At 41.0% G+C, this 19,297-nt stretch overlaps 1 protein-coding gene across 1 annotated transcript in view; it reads left to right on the top strand.

Moving 5' to 3' along the window:
• Positions 1-19,297, top strand: part of ca16b (carbonic anhydrase XVI b) — an 88,557-nt gene that overhangs the window by 24,109 nt on the left and 45,151 nt on the right. The window contains exon 2 of the mRNA XM_086199445.1: positions 2,729-2,818. Coding sequence (XP_086055571.1) covers positions 2,729-2,818 — 90 coding nt within the window. The remainder of the gene's footprint in view (positions 1-2,728; positions 2,819-19,297) is intronic.

The raw sequence follows: 19,297 nt of genomic DNA on the forward strand, positions 1-19,297 counted from the left end.
TGTTGACGTAATATACACCTCTCAATGATTTTAATTTTATAAGAACATCCGGAGAACGGCTGTATTTCCCACTTCTCTCTGAGGCGCTATCCCTCATTTTCTCTCAGGAAATAATAAAAAGCATGTTACCACTCTACACTTTCAATCTGCAAATTATGATAATTTGAAAAGAGGCATTCTGCCATTGATGGCTGGTATAACGGTAAAGAACAGAGGCTGCAGTAGACACTGTCGGGGTGTGTGTGTGTGAGTGTGTGCATGTGCATCCTTCATGTCTGACCAAACGTGAAACTGTCAGCTGGCCTGTCTGTAACTCAGCTCCGCGATTGAGGAATGTAACCTAATCAAGACATTTATTTTCTCCATAATGATTCAGCATTTCACCAACGGCAGAAATGGGAACAAATGAAGTTCCACTTCAAATGAGTTGCTGCATATCCAGCTGTGTCTGGTTGTCTATTAAGGAACAAACGCAGTTGAATGCAGCCTTCATGATCGGAGAGGCTGCAGGCTAGTTCTTGCTCCGAGCTCTGCCTTCAAGCCTTAGCCGCTCTCCCTTAGTTAGCTCCCTCAAACTGGGCAGCTCAATGAAGTGATGGAGTTTGTAGTGTTTGTTAGGTTTAGTGTTTGTTGTGGCTCCCACAAGATTTATTTTGGCCTCACATGTTTACAAATTGCAAGCTTTATGTCCTCATTATTTACAGTGAAGAGCTTCCACACTGATCCTGAATTTCCACCGGGAACATCTTGTGTCAAAAATAGACTCGCTGCTATTCCCGTAGCAAGTGACCAATTGGGAATTGGAAAAACGGGATGCTGCCAGTCACTGGTCAGGCCGGGCGTGTTAGAAATCATCTGATTCCAGTCCCACGTGTATCCCTATCGGTGTTCCATCTGCTATTAGCCAAAATTTCCTTTCCATGGCTTGACCTGCCTCAACCACATCCACCTAATTACCTTTGGTGTCAATTTTATAATCATATAATGCCTGAAGTAAAGTTCATGTAATTTATGTCCAATATTTTTACAGATTATCAAACTGAGACTGAGTCAACATTTGAAACCAACATTAGCATCATTGATGTATCTTTCAAATGAAAATCAATCCATTTCTGTTGCGTTCTGACTGTTAGCTTATATATTATTCCATTACTTTTCCTGACGTCTGATGTCTGAGCTTGTTGCTGTGGTATCATTTCAGTACCGGTATTTGACTCTTATTGGTAGGTTGGCATCCTGTCCCAGTCCTAACTGGGTTATGGTGAGACTAATACTGGATATACAAAGGCACAGATGTGTGCTATTCATGCAGAATTGAATACAGTGTTTGGTATTCAGCGTCTGTGAGGTAGTATATAAAACATTTGTTTAACCCTCGACAATAAACCAACAAAACAAGCTCATCAGTCACTTCAACAATGATTTTCAGCCCATGCATCTCCAGCTTTTCCTTGTTTTTGGCTTCTTAAAGCAACACAAAGTGCTCTTCCTGGTTTGGACCTGACTGACAATGGCTCCAGCTTTCCCATTGGCACACACTGCATCCATTTCCCAGAATATATTTTCCCTACAGAGTTTGATTACTGCATGTCCGGGGACTTAATATGTTTTACCTGTCCCCAAGGACAATTTGCACCCATAGCATTCAGCTGACAATGTTGGGTGTCTTGTGGCCACTTTGCCTGTGCAAGTTCAATGTGTGCCCAGAAGACATGGCTCTTGCAAAGATGGGCTCTTTCTGTGTTTTATTTAAAGGAGTTTCCATACAGGAGCTCAGCAGGCAAGCTGTTGTGACATTATTACACCCATGCATATTACTAACATATTGACCAGCCAGCCCATTTACATTTTTTGCAGACCAGCTGCTACTGTAATGGATTTGATTGATGGTAACTGTAAGAGGGCAGGATGCATTTGCAGGGCTGGTAGGGAGGCAACTGCTTTCTGCAGATCCATGATGGTGATGATGATTACCACCCATTAAGGCTTTGGGTCAAATGAAGGTAGCTTGTTGGAAAAAAACAAAACAAACAAAAAAGCAATGGATTTTTTGCTGGTACACATACTCAGTGTTGCTGCAGCCGTGGATGCGTCCGGTTTCACTGACTTAGTTTGAGATGATGTCATGAAACAGTAGGATTGTCAAGTGGGTGGAGGGAAGTAAAAATACAAGCAAAAGTAATGCATGGATATTTCTCTCTTCTGGGTGTTTCAGTCCACAGCGGATTGTTTTTGACTTCCCAACGAAAGCTTGATGCTGAACATGTCGGGAGTGCCGTTTGAAAAGTCCTAGATGTACCACAATAAAGACATTTTAAGAGTTTTAAAAAGTGCCAGCAGATTTTTCTTGTGTGTGTGTGTGTGCCTACTGCCATATGGAGCCCATCCAAATAACACCTCAAACATTTCAGTGGCCAGGAAACACCCTACCCATACATGTTTTCCATAAATAGCCTTTATATAAGTGTTACCAAGCAAAACCTCTGTATCGAACAATTCCACACAAGTATTTATTGACTTTTTGTGGCCAGTCCTAATTTTGGAGTATCCATGAATGACACACACTACACACACAAACACTGACGGTTAACGCCTGAGAAATCCAAAACCCAAACTGTAGTATTACAGTATTACAACACAAGTGTCTTCTGTAGGATTGTGCTGGTATTTGTGGATATCCCACTATTCAACTCTCGTACTTGACACGTCTCTGTTCTTCTTCCTACAGTTGTGTCAGGTGGTCAGACCAGGCATCATGGCTGTACGGGCGTAATGAGGGAGAGGAGGGCAGCTGGTGATCCCTACTGGTCCTATTCAGGTGAGCCGGACCAGAACCCTCCGTACGAGTCGACTTCCTCACCGAGACTCTTGTTTCGTCTGTTATATAACCTCCTTCATTTTTACCATTAATTCTTCATCCTCACTGCTATAGCTACAAGGAAACTCCTGTCCTGGTTGTGTGTAGTTGCCAGAGCCGCTGAATTATCCTGGAACAAACACTCTGCTTCTAATTATTGTCAATATACAGGCTTTTTAAGCCAAACAAAGTGCTTCTAGCCATTTATGCTTGCCCCCTTTCCCAACTATTTACCTTCTGCATCAAAAATCTAGATAGATGGATAAACATTGCAGCCCAAAGTGAACACTCAGATATTGGCTCTAATGAAGGATTCATGAAACACACGTTTTATGCATCTAAAATATTTCTCATGGCTGTGTGAGTTTGCTTTCTGTGTATTTGGGCCGTTATAGTTTGTTTTCCAAGTGAAAAATAGCAAATTGGAAGTCCTGTTCGGTCCTTTTAGTCTTGAAATGTGCCGCAGCTGCGATACAAGCTTTAGCAAGCTGTCGAGTTCAACATCTGAAGGAAGAAACAAATTTTGCAAAACAAGGATTTGGTGAAGCTTGTGAGAGAGCCATATCTTAATATACTGTTTCCAATTTTTTTTTCAGGTTTCTGGCAGTTACCTTCTAAAAAAAAAATCCATAAGTAGATATCATGAAAGGGTACAGATGAAAAAAAATCATCATAAAGTAAAAGCTCCAAATTAATATTTATTCAATAGTGTGGGGGCTTTTTAATATGTTTACACTGAGGGAAACAGACCAAGAGATGCATTTATAGCGTGGAACGGTTCTACAAAAACACACACACACACACACACGTCCTTTCAAAGAACTGCTTCATATTCAGCTATACACTTTCACATCTGAGACCTGGGACCCCCAGTGCAAACATAGCCGTCCAGTGGGAAATAAGGGTTATGTGCTTTGATAAAGGGCACCTAACTGGACGGGGCCCTGGAATAGAGGAATAGTCAGTAAAATTGTGTTTACAGGTTCCAAGGTCCAACAACAGGACCGAGGAAAATAACTAACTCGGTCCTACTGTGTTTTGAGTGCATCACAGCTCTGAAAATTATTACTCTGAGGGAATATTTTGTCTTCTATCGGGAGCATTTGCCAAGCCTGCAATTCCCATGTTTTTGTCCACTTTGGGGTTTTTTTGGCAAGAAATTTAAGCAAATAATAAAATAAAAAAGGGAGTGGGCCCACTTTTAGCTCATGTTTGCTTGGTATTCATGTCACTTCTGACACTGGTCTTCATCTCGCTCTATCTTTCTCTGTCTCTCTCTCTCTCTCTCTCTCTCTCTCTCGCTCTCTCTCTCTCTCTCCCAGTTGTGTCGTGAGGGGAAGTGAGTGTGTCTGCTTTGACTATCCAAGCATGATTGCTTTTGCTCTGTCCTGTGTGTGTGTGTGGGGGTGGGGGGTGGGGTGGGGGGGGTAAATTAAGAGGAATCTTAATCACCAATTTAATATGCTACTGTTTTTCTGGATGCATCTAAGAGCAAAAATTGACCTAATCATAGAATATGGGTATTCATAGAAAATGTCAACCATATGGTTATCAGTGACTTTTTAAGCTGTAAACTTTGATTTGAACTACTATTATTATTGCATGTTGTTAGATTTTTGAGTTAAAGTAGCAAGAGGAATCATGAAGACTGTTATTAGATTATAAACTCCAATAACCCTGGTGATATCATCAAATTAGTTAAATTAGATTCTGATTTTACTCTAGTTTTTCCAAAATGTAGTGTTTTCCATATGAAGGTTTCAGAATTTGCTATGATTAAAGACTTACCGGTAATACACATTTTTTAATCATCATCAGAAAGAGTTCAGTCATGCGGTTGGTGAATAGAAGTTTAAGGAGTTCAATCAGGAAGTATTCATCATCTATTCAGAAATGGAATGGGAAATATAACTTAACAGTTTCTGAAGCATCAGCAGTCAAGTTTGCAACATCAAAATCTGTATATACGCCGAAATGTCACTGGGAAACAAATCTTAAAATGTCGGGTAAAATAAATATTTCCTACATCAAAATACTGAGAGAAGTTTAGGGGGAAAGAAGAAGGGAAGACATCAGTCGCTATCAGTACTTCTTCCTGTCCTCTGTCCCCCTCCCTGTGCTGCCGGCGCAGAGACGAGGGGAGGCTGCAGTCTCTCAGCCAACGACTACATTACAAGAATGTGACACATTTTAAGATTTGTGGCGAACTAAGCTGAACCGTTACAGGCAGACAGCTTTTGTTTTAAGTGGTTCATCGATTAGGACAGTGAAATTGAAACCGGGTTGCTGCTGAACCTTAAAAAGTTGTAAATTAATTTTACAGAATTTATATTAAGAAATGCCTGAGGTGCGGACTTTAGATGTGACGCCTGGCTGCAGGAGAAACGAGTGAACGTGCCTCCAATTTTAGTGAGTTCTTCCTTGGCCCATGCTTTTATGTTGTTGTTGGGTTTTTTTTGTTTTTTTTAATACATGTTTTAATCTAGCACTTAAACAAATACTGCAAATTGCTTCACAAGGCATTAGAAATAGACCAGATTGGATAAAAGTAGAGTGTAAATATAATGTAGGATTCAAAAAAACCCGCACACATAAGCACAAACTTTCCCGGAAGCATAAACATATATTTAAAAACACACAGCTTAAAAAAATGAGATTTCAAGTGGTTTTGCAGCAACAAACTCAGACTCTGAAAATGTCGTTCATCTTTGGTAACAGGGGGTTTGATAACTGACTTTCACTGGCTTCTTACTCAACCAGCTCTCACGGTAAGGAGAGGTGAGTGGTTGACTCTAGTAGTTGTTTGTTTCACTTGGGTCTCTGTGTCCACTGTCCACACTGTATGTGTGTGTGTGTGTGTGACAAAACGGTAGAGCCTTTACTCAAGAAAAAGAAAGTTGATGACATTTTTTTTTTATTGTCACTTTCCCTGATTTATCTACGTTTTCTGCCTTGGACCCTGTCGCCAGACCCTTTACACACCTCAGTGAGACCAGTTCAGATCACATGTCATGATTCAACCTGTCTTATTTAATACTGAACGCCTAAGGCCTGTGCAACAGCTTCTTTTCAAATTTTAGAACCATTTGTTTTCTATTTGTGTACATTCTGTGTTCCTAATCTCTGCGTACACTAGCAGAGTATGCAGGCTGTTCAACTTTTTATATTTTTGAGCTGCTGTGGAAAACAAGTCTGCATCGTGTTATTGCAACGAGTATGAACAGTTTTGTGTGTGTGTGTGTGTGTGTGTGTGTGTGTGTGTGTATACCCTAAACACGATGCTGGCTGGTAAACATCTGATTACGTTCAGGGTAGCGGAGGACCTGGGTGATGACGGTTTGGGTTTTGGACGTTGATTTCAAGCCGGTACGCTCAGCAGCTCTAATTCCTACCAGTCGAGGCAGCTGGCTGATTGTACAGAGAAAAAGGGAAGCATTGAGTGAACACAGAAATGTCCACAGCTTTGGAAAGGTAATTAGTGGCTAAGGCTGTGAATGGGCGACAGACAAGCGTGCCTTAGCAGCTAAATGGTTATTAAGGGCATTTGCTCTGTGCAAGTGAGTGTAAAGGAAATGCACACAGTTGGGTTAGCCTGAAGCTGGAAGGTACTCCTGCAAAACAGGCTTGTGCACAATGAACTAAATACACACACACACACACACACACACACACGTACATAATAGAGCAGCACGGGACCCATTGTTTCACACCGACTCTCCAGACCCCTCACTGTCTACAGGCTTTCCTGCATGAGAGCCGTTTGAAGAACAATATCAGGTTGAGAAAGCAGAGCGTTGGAAGAGAATCTCTTTTAAAATTCAAGATGACAAGATTAAGTTGGTAGGTGGATTAATAAATGTGATATCATAAAAAAAAAATTTTTAATATATATTTGAGTGGGGAGTTGAGGAGTTTTACAGACGGGGAGGGGCTGTGGTACAGCAGCAGATACTTGAGGATGGCTTGCCAGACAGCAGCAGGGTGAGCATGCTGTGGCCGGGCCGGGTGTTGTCGTAAGTGTCCCCCAGGCTCGGCGCTGGCACCTCACCTCACCCGCTGCAGAGCTTTCCTGTCCAGGACCGGCCACATCGCCTGCCAGTTTGTTTCCAGCCAGAAGCTTTTCTATCACACCTCTGTAAAAGTTGACAAGGTCTTGGCACAAAAATGTTGCTCTAAATGTTGAAACAAAAAATAACACCCCCCCCCCCCCAAAAAAAGGCATATCTGAACTTGCGTTACAGTTGCTGGGTTTCATTCTCAGCAAATTGACATAAGAATGGTGTTAATAACATATTAATTATCATCCCTGCCAACTACAAAACGCATTGCTGAACTTACATCGCGTTAGACAAGTATTCATAGCTAGAAAATAAAAGTTTTTAACAATATCAATTTGAACCAGTTGATACATTCCATATTTCTCATAATAACAGAGTGCTAAGTATGGTACACATTAGTCTTACACACTGGAGAAAGAGGCAGCCAGCTCTTATCTCTCCATCACACATCTTCTTCTTCTTCCTCTTTTGTGCTCCGGCCATGAACCTCAGCATAAGTAGCTTTTAAACCCACACCCTGAAGTTTGATTAAAACGTATTTAATACGTGTGTGTGTGTGTGTGTGTGTGTGTGTGTGGTGTGCACATGCGTGCACCTGCATGTTTTTTTAATAAGAGAGATGATATCATACTCACTGTAAGACTCCCACTGGAACAGGACAATGCATCATTTTTTCCCCCCAATCACCTTTTTATATCTCTGCAGGTTTTACATCCTCTCTGTTAAGTTTCCCTGGCTTCCTTTTATCTGTAGTTTTATGTTGAGCTGTTATAGGCGGTAGTTTACTTTTAGCTTGTGCATTCTTGTGGATTTATTGCAACGGTTTAATTACAGCACAACAGTTGGGGGGGGGGGGGTTTACCTTAATATTCATTTATTGTAGCATTATACTCGATCCTGTCCAAAAATAGACAAAAAAGCCTGTATTCTTGAGATTGTGACAGGTCCCTGGATCAAGTTGTGTGCCGTTTAAAACTGAAATGAGGGAGTGAACGTTAAAAAAAGTGAAAAGATTGACGAGGTCACAGTGAAATGACTAAAATGGCTGTTAATTGAAAGCACTGCATCTAGTTTATAACTTTCTTTTTATGCATCTAGCGCCTCCCGCCTGTCACGGATTCAAGCCTCTTCGACCAGCAGCTGATAGACGTGGATTATATTTCCCTTCAGCCACACTGTTTTTGTTCTACTTTTTTTCGGTTTGTGATCATTAGCAATCTTTCTATTCATGTCTCACATAATGAAGAAAATGAAGTGTCATTTTCAATCAATTACTATGTTGATCCAACTTAATTAGTACTTCAGGGGATACAAAACAAGATTAGGTAACTCGTTGTTTTTGCTTGCCAGGGTTGTTTGTTTTGGCTTGGAATGAACCTTCAGTTCTACATCCTTGTGCGTTTTTTCTTTTGCCTCATTTTGTAAATTTTCACTACTTCTCTTGTTCTTTTAAATTCTCAGTTTAGAGTAGCTAAAGTGTCTCCATCCATGCTTTCTAAAATAAACTTGTCAATCGCCGAGTTACTCGCAGCAGCACACTTGATAAATCTTTATATAGACACAAAATTCCAGATTCAGTTTGTGGATGTTGTTATCCATCCCAGTTGGTCTAGTTGGATTGAACATTTTAAAACGGAGGATTCATGTAACCTTAACCTGGGTGTTTGTGAAAGCTATGCACTTTGTCTCTTGTGGCTTGACACCCCCCCCCCCCCCCCCCCCCCCGGAGGGAAAAGAGCAATGCCATGTTGTCATGGTGCCCGACAGAAGGAGCTCTGCCTCCTGGAGGTAATGAATCGAGAAGAGGACTACTCCCGCTAGACCTCCATGTATGAGAAGCACTTGACTTTAAAGCAAAGCTCTGCGAATATATTGCCTCACCGGGGGGGGGGGGGGTGTTACTCTCTATGCATGCATGGAGAGTAACGCATGGGGCATTCGAAACAGGCTTCCATGAAGAGAACGAGAAACAGCTTTTCCCTCTGACTAAATACCTCTGTTTTTTGGATTGCAGCTGATAAGGAAGAATTTAATAGAAACTCCTGGAATGCTCCCATAGACTTTGTTTATTTGTTTGGATTGCCATCAGCGATCATCAGCATCACTGCTTTTCTGTACGAAAGAAAAAAATGCAATGATGAAATATCATTGCAATTGATGTTTCCTCTTCACCGCTTTAAGACAAGCAATGGAAATTATTATTGTGAAATTTGTTTAATATTTTGAGTTTTTTTTTTTGTCTTAGGTCACGTTCACTGCAGCCAGTTGAACTGAACCCTGGAGCGTTAACCTCCCTGGTACGGTTCGTTTTGGTTGGTGTGAACGCTGGTGCGGATCAGTCAGCCGCTCTCCGGTCCGCCTGGTAGGGGTGGTCCTGGTCTGGTGTGAACTCCATCTGCACCGATCATAGAAAGCGTGCCGTTTTACACGTTACCTTCTGTTTGTATGATGAGCCAACTTTGTGATTTTTAACATGTATGTGATTGCGAGCTTTTTATTGTCCACTTACCTCACTGGTCACGCTTGTATGGCAAAGGACAAAAAAAATCAAGGTAGGCTCTCATTATTGCCTGTTGTCTTCTGTGATTCGACCGTCTGATTGCAGAGCTTCTGCGATGTGCGCAGTCCGTTAAGTCTGCTGATATGCAGTCCAGATCAGCACCAACATGAAAATGAGCAGACAATGCTCCATGATGTACAGTAAAAACTGTGAGGGATTTGTAGTCTACCTGCCTTAACTGTATAGGCACGAATGGCTTTGCTGCCACATGGCAATTTTTGGACCTTTTGAGTTTAGGCTTTGTGAAAGCGAACCGGACCAGTTGAGAAATTGCAACAACGTATCGTTCTCACTTCAGTTCGAATCAGAAAACGGACCTTTCGGTGTGAACATGACCTTAGTGAGAACGAACCAACGATCTGTTTTCCTGAATAATGTTTGAGATGTCACTGACTAAACAAACTACAAAGAGACTGAACTGTACATGTGGGCATCATTTGGTCAGCATTATGAAATACATGAGCCTCTTAAGTAGGCCCATTCCTGTCATATGGGATTCTATGGAAAAATGATCCTACTAATGTTATTTGATTTTTCAGCAATGTTTCTCCCATCCAGCTGCATGCCTCTGAGATATTTTGTGAATGAACTCTTCACGTCGAGTGCATGCTGCCACGTTGATGTTTTTCAGGGTTACTAGAAACTATGGGAGCCACCTCAGCACAGGCGGTAGCGGTAGCATCTCATTGCTGTATTCATTCTTAAAAACTGTCCTGAACAAAGAACCCCAAATGAATTAAATTAATCGATTTATAGCCCAGCTGTAATTGACATGAGGCGACCCTCAAGGAAAATGTCTTATTTCCTCCCAGTGCTCTGACTACATCCCTGCTACCCCACCCTGATTAGCACTTCACTCTTTGTGCTTCATTCGTTCTGTGCTAAGGCTATTAAATGACATGCTGGCATGTGTTGCTCTTTACTATTACAGTCTCCCTTTTTTTGTGCCTTAACTATGTTACTTTCATTATTAGTAGCAGTAGTGAACTTTGAGGTGCTGCAGCGTCCCCCTGCTGTCTCCTGTAGCCCCAGGGATCTCTGGACTTGTTTATTTTTCCTCCTCCTGGGAGACCAGGGAAAGATCCACCTGTCACAGGCTGTTCTGTAGCCATTAGGAAGCATCATTGTCTGTATTCCTCACTGTTGTGGGGTATCAACAAATAGTTTCTTCAAAATGACTAATTATTAAAAATTAATTTTGCTAGGACCTGTGCTGACTCATTATTCACCCAGGTTATTGCGAGCTGTTTGGATCACTCTTCCGGTGCCAGAATTGGTCCATTTGTCTCTGTCAGGGGTTGGGCCCTTGACAGATGTGCCAATATGGCTGCCGAAGTTCTGTGCTTGGGGAGAGGCATCTTAATTCTCCGTGATGTATCACGCTGGCAGCAACCAATTTAACAGAATTGAGCTCCAAATCATCTTACTTCCCACTGCCTCTAGCAATCTTCCCTTTCTCCAGATGAGGTAAATGTATTAAGGATGGAAATAAATTAGGAGTTCCCGAGCCCTGAGCTAATAGTGCATCAGTGCAGTTTTTGCTGTCACATCAGTATGTCCTGAGAACAATATTCTGGGCCTGTTCCACAAGGATTCACAAGTCAGGCCCCAAAGCTGCTATGATATACTGCTAGGTTTACCCGTTTAGTCCAGATTGATGTGTTGAGTATGTTTGTTGTGTTGTGTCAACGTAATTAATATCAACCCAAGTATCCCATCATGGTATTGTTGAGATTGCCTGCTTTCCTCTCTAATGTGGTTATGGTGATGAGCTCGGTAGAAGCTCAGCACATTTTAAAATTCAGTTACAATGGCGTAGTTTGCAGTGAGTACATATCCCCCCCAGAAATGAGAAGCTTACTATAGTGGATAACCGCATGATGTGGGAAGATGTTAATGCGCTTACTTGAATTATAAAACAATGTTTCACGGATGATGGTGTGTTAGCATCAAGCTGTACTCCGACCTGAACTCTGCTGAGTTGAAACTGTGTAGAATCAATTTGTGGAATTGGTGGCATCACTTCTAGATCACTGACATCCCTGCGCTTGTTAGACCGTTTATCCTTTGCGACTATCTCTACTGAATTACACTGCTAACTATTGATTTCTGTCCGGATTCTAAATCGTAAGGACACTTGCTGTGTAAACATGTGGCCATTGTAGTCCCTGCTTAGCTTGCAGAACAACTGCAACATAGAAGAGTAATGGCCATTAAAGCGGCGGTGGGGGGGCGGCAACCTGAGCTTAGAGGTGGAACTAGCTCTGAGTGGCTCAAATCTTTGTGGGTTTAGTTAAAAAAAATACAAACTCTATGGATTTAAATTTTAGAATTAAGCCTCACTCAAGTTCATCACTATTATTATTGCTGAAATGTACTATTGCTAAAATAAGTCTAAAAATGTAACCGTTTCATTTTACTATCCGTTCAGATCAACCTCTACAATTACCTGTCTTGAAGCTCAAAGACATCTCTACGTTAATTTAGGGTGAAGCAGCTCATCATTCTCTCAGAAGAGGTTGGAGGGAAGATCATTCAGACCTGTCATCCTCTGTCTTCTCGGGATTCATGACTCATTTACACAGGAGCTCATATACCTATGAGGGGTAATAAATAATAGAGATGAATCATGAAATTATTGGGGTAGAAGCTCTCTAAAATGTGTGACAGTCCAAAGTTGTTGTTTTTTTTTAATATTTGACAAATGATAAGCTCTTCAATTGATATTTTCTGTTTTATGCAACATTTTTAGTCTCAAGTTTTGAATTCAGTGTTGATGGTGAGCTTGACTTCTAAAAAAGGAAAATATTGCATCTTTCATTTGAGCTGACCCGACATGAACCTCCTGCTAGCTTCCTGTGCTGCTTTCAGGTACTTGAAGCTAACTAGGAATTCTCAGTTCAAGAATCAAGAATGTCTGATGGAAAAAAGAAGAGGATGTTTATGGAAGAAGCAAAAAAAGAGAAAGCGCGAAGAATGTCCCAATTTACTTAATGTGAACACGTTTCTTTTCTTCCCTGCCATTTTGTTGTAAAACAAATCACTTGTTTCACCTAAAATCCTGTTACATTTGTTCAGTGTTCTGCCAATTCTCAAATGAATTGATAAAAACAACTTTGCTGCGCAGTTTGATAAAGCACGAATAGATCAGTTGTTCTTTTAGCTTCTTTAGAAAAATGGTTTAAAATTCAGAGGTCAAAGGACGACCTCCATCAATGTGCGCCTTTCACACAATCTCAGCCATTGTGCTATGTCATCATCACCCTTCCTCATAGTTTTGGGTTACATTAAGCTGGATGTGCATGGTGTGTATGAGCAAGTGTGACCAAAGAATTTGGGGGAGGATTTAACAGACCAAAATTTACCTCTCTTCGGGTATAAATCTGGAGCTCCATCCTCTCTTCCCTCCTTTTCTGAAGTTTCCACCTCATCCATCTTTGTAAATGCTGGCCACATCGCTGTTCGGAGCAGGGGATTTGCACATGCATGCTATGAGGTTAGTGCGGAGGGTGAGACACAGATTGGATTAAGGCAGAATTTAAAATGGCTGCTAGTTGTGCTTAGCTCAACACTCCTCTGAGGATGTGGTCATGTGTTGTCCTGTGACTTGGAGCCTAATTGGCGGTTTTGGGGGTACTTGTGTTTACTGACTGAGTAACACATGCATCCACATATAAGCACACATACTCCCACTTTCAAGCTGTAAAAATAGAAGCTGTTAAAAACACCCAGTTGAGAATATTTTTGCTTGCCGTAAGTAAAATCATCTGCCAATGCCGTAAGCAAAAATTTAGGCGTTAAGATGTGGGTGTAGATCTTTCACCTTTCTCTGCTGACTGTGGCTAATGGTCTGCTTAGTGGTGACCTGTGCTGACAGGCAGGTAAGAGGGAGGCTGCCAGATAGTGACCTCAAGTCAAGTCATCCTCCCAACCTTGCGTTCCTCAGCCTTGGGGATTAGGCGCCCTCTGGCAGCCGCTGACCCCCACCCGTGCCTTTCGTATCTGGTCGCTGGCTAGATAATGTGAGAATGATGACACAACTGGTTTGCTATCTTTAGGTTTAGCAAATTATCAACATGGCTTAGAGATGTCAGTGCCCATTAATGAGTTATTTATCAGGCATTTATTTCTATTTAATTTTGTGTACATACATTTATCTTGCCCACATTGATGCACTGAAATATCTGTGGTGATAACTTCTGGCAGTCGTCTTTCAAAAATTTCACCTTGTCCACTTATGTGACCAAATTCTCACTAAATGAATGCAAATGTTAGCATGCTAACAACTTATACTGTAAATGGTGAAAATACTCGCAACATGTTAGCTTGTTAACATTGTTGGAGTTAGCAGGTTGGCATATTTAGACTACTTTACATTGCTGCTAGCATTTTTTTTAGCGTTTTTACAATTAGAATGTATATTGGTTAAAATAGTTTCTCATACACTGTGCATTATGTTAATATATGATAATATATAATACATTTATAAGATAATAAATTATTTCAGTCTTGTCCTTTGCCGCAACTGACGGATTTGGTGCGGATGTAGCAGTATTGCGGATTTGAAGGAGACGAGGGTGATCCTCGCCGCTTTTCCTTATTTTGTGCTTACTAGTGGTTTGCTAGCTATGTCAGAGCTACAGTGCTACTGCCGCCTAGTGGACTGGAGTCGCTACACTCCCGATTAGTCTCCTTACACTTCAGTCAGGAGTGGCTGCTCAGCTAAATGAGACACCTAGAGATTCAGTACTGTATACCAGTCAGGGTTAATATCAAACTGCTTTGAAGATTTTAGCGCCAGCCCAAACTGGTGTTCTTTGCATTTACTTTACACTGTGTTTAGATCCTGTATTTCTGATATTAAAAGTGTCACAGGGCCAGCTGTAGGATATTTATGAGTGCTGAGGTTAGCAGTTGTGCTTCCAACAGTAAGCTGATATGAAACAGTTGCCCTTGGACAAAGCGGAGTAATGTAGTGTGACTAATCAGTGTTTCACGTTGCGGCGCTACAAAGGAGATCTGTTCTGCTCCATGAGGTGCTCACCTTTCTTTCCTGTTAAAAATTAACAGAAGGTTTCCTTATATGGATGAAATGTTGGATAGGTGTCAATATAAACAGAAACACAGGGATGGCGAATCCAGAGATAATAATATTTTATTTTAATACGATGTGGAAAAAGCCTCTTTTTTTTTCTTAATAAGTGGGAAGACTGTGAGGAAAAGTTTTTGCTTCCTTCATTTACTTCTCTTGTGTTTAATCCTCACATCTTAAAGTTATTCATTAGTCACAGAAACATAAGGTTGGTAATCCTGTGGTGAATTCAGGACATTAGAGGGACGTGTGTTATAAAATATCCTCCACATGAACAAGAAAATGTAGGACTCATTGGAGATGAAGCTAAAAAGGCTGTGATTAGAGAGGAGTGTTTGTCAAAGAGAGTAAAGTTTGTCTGAGCAGCTGCTTTATTAAAATATCAACAGACAGACTGTGGTTGAAATATTAGTGTTCTACTGGGCATATGCAGTAGATTGTCTTCAATAATTCTTTACATAATGTTCTTAGCTTTAACAGGTCTCACAGTTTAATTAAATCACAGTTTACCACATGTATGGAATTATGTATTTGTCATCATCATACTTACCTTCTATGGTATTAGAATAATATTCCCATTCAAATGTAGTTCTCTGCGATGCGTGAAATGTTCCCTTGAGCTTAGTTTTGCCTCAGTCGTGATTTTTAAAAAATACAGTTTCATTTCTTTTGTGGAGTTTTGTCTAAAATGATTTAAAGCTATTAAAAAAAAAACTGCCCAGACATTTTTATTTATCTGACTTTGATAAATAAGAACTAGATGTTCAGCCCGTTAAGGAGTCACTATATCTATCTGCTGATAAATGCTCTCCATTTTATGCAAATACTTGTATTCAATTTTTTAAATTTGATTTTTTCTTTTTTTTGGATGTGGTACATTTTAGGAGTCCAGAGGTGTTGTGTGTGTGTGTGTGTGTGTGTGTGTGTGTGTGTGCGCGTGCACAGCTCCACTCCGGTCTGACCAGAGATTCTAGATTTATTTTATTTTTTTTCCAATGATTTTTTTTTTTTGTCTCCATCGCAGTTTGTTTCAATTAGTTTTTCAAAGCACAACACTGAGATTATCCAGTTAGTCAATACTTACTTTAATATATCAACTCTGTGGAGAATATGATCCATCATGACAGAACCACCCCTCACTGTGTGAGTTGCAGCTCCACTTCAATAATTGGGTCTTAAATGTCATGACCAGAGCAACTCAGTGATATTTACGGCCGGCGTGTGGTGGGTATTTAAACACAGAATTTCTCAGTCGGAAAAACGGTGGAGTCATCGACCCTGGTTAGTCCCACCTGTCTGAGTCGAGCTAATTATTTTGTGGACGTAAGTGCAGACGGATATTCCGGTCTACAGCTGTTAGATGAAACCCAGCGAGCCGCTCACCTGCTGCTGCATCTCCAATCACCTGCATTATGTGTCACAGAGGAGCAGCTGTGCTGTGAGGCCGACAACAGGCGGACAGTGACATGTTGGGTGTGATGACACCACCAAAACTCCCGACGCAGTGCTGTGTATAGCACAAATGTATGTGGAGAACAGAAAACGTCCAAATTAGGCTTGAAATTACAAAATAAAAAGTAAAATGAATAAATAAATAAATAGCAGCAGTTTAAAATGGTAATATCATAGCCAGATTAGATTACCTTTGTGGCTTCTTTACACAGTTGGTCAGAACTTAAGGTGCCCTCAGCGTCTTTCGTTAGCACTTGTAATTGCATACCGAGCTAATTTTTGCACAACTTGAGTCCATTGCAAGGTAACTGAATTTTGGCAGAGGAGGAAGAGTGAAATTTCAAATAGAGGGCAGGAAGGGAAACCTAATTCATTCAATCTACGCAACAATAAGTGGACTGTACTGTACGGTGCTGCATGTGTACCATTACCGTTGATATGAAATATCATAAACCCTGGGGAGATTTTTTTGGCCGTATTGCCCACCTCTGACACACAACACTTTGGCAGAATCCTTCTTCAGACCAAGTGTGTTCAGTTAAGTCAACACGAGTCAGTTGAAGGAGTGTGGTAGTGAGAGTTTAGACATTTCGGCCCTTCGCCGTATTTAAGAGGGATTTCTTTTAAAAACTGTAGGGAAGCTCTTCCTCTCGGGACAGAATGTATTTCTGTCCCTTCTTTTTTTTTTTTTCTTCACAAGGTCCTGGAGATTATTTTTACAGACTAGGGGATGTTGTACTTATGTAGCGGCCAACACCCAAGAACAGGAAGCCACAGTTTCTATGAAAGTCCGCAAGATGGAAGCAGATAGCGTGAAGGGAAAACAATATTTTTGCTAGAGCTCATTCTGGTGGCCAATTAGACCCCGATGCCTGTATGATTTAGCACTTCCTCTACCTGCTTTTATGTGTTCGGGGCTGCTGTGTGGAACACAATGACCCCTGATTAAAGATAGGGCTCAGCCTCTGAGACAGCCGTGGCGCCATTCTTATCAGATGCCTACTGCTCAGAGCTCAGCAAGACAACCTAGAATCAGCGGCTACGGTACACAGACAAATGTTGAGACAGTAAACATATTTACAACTCTCCGTTGAAAAAAAAGTAACTTAGTATTTTCACTCGAAAGTGAATGACTCGTCTAAACTACTCTTTTTTCTGTTTACTTGGTGCCTCAATGTGTCCACATTTCACATATTTATTTTTTGAAAAGGCAATCAACTCATTGAATATGTTACAGTTGTAGAACTCAGCAGGAAATGTACTGTACATGAAGGAATTCAGGAGCTAATTATTAATGGCCTTTTGTGTTTGAAGGCATTTACTGAGACACATTGTGTTTAAGGGCTGAGACAAATGGACTGTTTGTCTTTGTCTCCACCCTCTCCTGTAGACATGGGCTGGAAGTGAAGGCCGGATCTTGAATGGCGGGGTGGAGTGCGGGCTATTAGGTCATTCACTTATTGCGCAATGAAATATGTCTGGGTTAAGATTTCTCCTTTCAAAAAAAAGGGGGGGGGTTATGTAATTCTTCTATCTCAACTGACATATGTTTATTGTAACAAGGTTAAAATCTGTTTTTTTCACTGTTCGGTTCTCCTGCACGTTGTGTTTGAAATTCAAGTGTTTGGGGTGAAAAACAAAAGAAGAAGAAGATGTCAGATTTAAACACTGTCTTCCACTCAGCTGGACGAGTCTACTCTTGACTACCTATTTATTTGACCACAACACAAAAGTGAACGCATTTCACTGGACGGATCACGAGGCCGAGAGAGTTCTAGGAATAAACCAGGCGGGCAGTCCGGGGTCTTCATTTATAAACCAGCATGTAGGATCCTCACTGTGCATTCACATCAAGCTACAAAAATTGTATCCACCAAAGCGCTCCTCAGACTTATACAGCATGAGTGTGCCGACACTCAGCTCTGAATAGTGATTTCTTTGTAAATAAAAGCCCAACTTGAAATGTACGTATGTGTACAATCCACATTCAACCTGCAGCCGATGAGTGCGGAGCCCCTTTGTGACTGGTCATACACGCCCATGACCCTGCTGATCATGACTCACGGCAACAGCGGCAGAGCCAGAAAAGTGGATCCAGTCTGCTGCGTCAGTGTCACCTCAGTATGTTTACAACCTCCATCTGACCCCCTGAAGAATCCCAGTATTGATTAAAAACAGAGGTTTTGAAAGGTGAAGGAGTTTTTTTTTTTAAATTATTATTGTTATATCTTGGCAAAATAGCTGATTCATTTTGATCGATGGAACGGAGGCACTAAAAGAACTGAACGCCTGTTAATTTAGCTTGTAAATGGAGAGCTGCGAGTAACCAGTGGTGGGCAGAAATACGCCTGGACTAGTGTCTAATCCTCCGGAAAATTAAAAGAGGAAACATCATTGAACACAAAACTCAATTGTTTTGAAGGAAGCAGACTTTTTGGTTACCGACTGTCACATTGTGGCCCGCGGTGCTCTGTAGGTCATATTTGGTTCAGATTTGCGAGCCATCATTGCCTATGAACCATGAAAAGTGTTGTGAAAGATGGAAAATAAGATTTCCACCACTAAACTCATTCATTTATTCACACATTTACCAAAATTTAGGTTACTAACGAACATTGTTTTCACCACCTGACAGCCCTATCCATTTTATTCCAGGTGTCAACTATACTGTATTTCGAGCCTTCTTACATGCTTTCTCCAGTTTTGTTGAAACTCTTGTGATTTCCCACCTCCTGAAAGAGTTGAGATAAAATGAAAATCCACCTCTGTTCTACAAACTGACAGATGGCCAGTTTAGATTGCTCACAAGTGAGTCACACACCCAAAAAGCTGCTCACTTAAAACAGCGATGCCCGGATTTAGGTTCAGCCTCCTTAGTTTGTCTAAAATGTCAGCAGAATATTTACAGGAAAGCAGCATACAAAGTTGCCATTCAGCTCGTTTCGAGTTCATTACCTCTTTTTTTTTTTTTTTTGAAACCATCTAACATCAATCTGGTTTGTCCTCTCACAGTAATCACCATTGAGCTATCTGCAGTATTCCAGTGGTTATACATTATTGTGTTATCTACTGTAGTCAACGCGGCTGTGTATAGGAAGTCAGAGTAATACGGGTCAAATCTGTCTTTTTATAAATCAATGAATGTCTCACTGGAGGCAGAGTTCTAAGTGTAGCCTCTTCCCACCACCATAACTCTACGTTATGGTCTCATCACATTTCAGGGTTGTGATTATTAACTTCTCTGAAGATAAGACATTCAACATGGGCTTCTCTCTTCA

Source organism: Aulostomus chinensis, chromosome 3 (assembly GCF_037954235.1).
Source record: "Aulostomus chinensis isolate RoL2024-O1b breed Wild chromosome 3, RoL_Achi_v1.0, whole genome shotgun sequence".
NCBI lineage: Eukaryota > Metazoa > Chordata > Actinopteri > Syngnathiformes > Aulostomidae > Aulostomus > Aulostomus chinensis.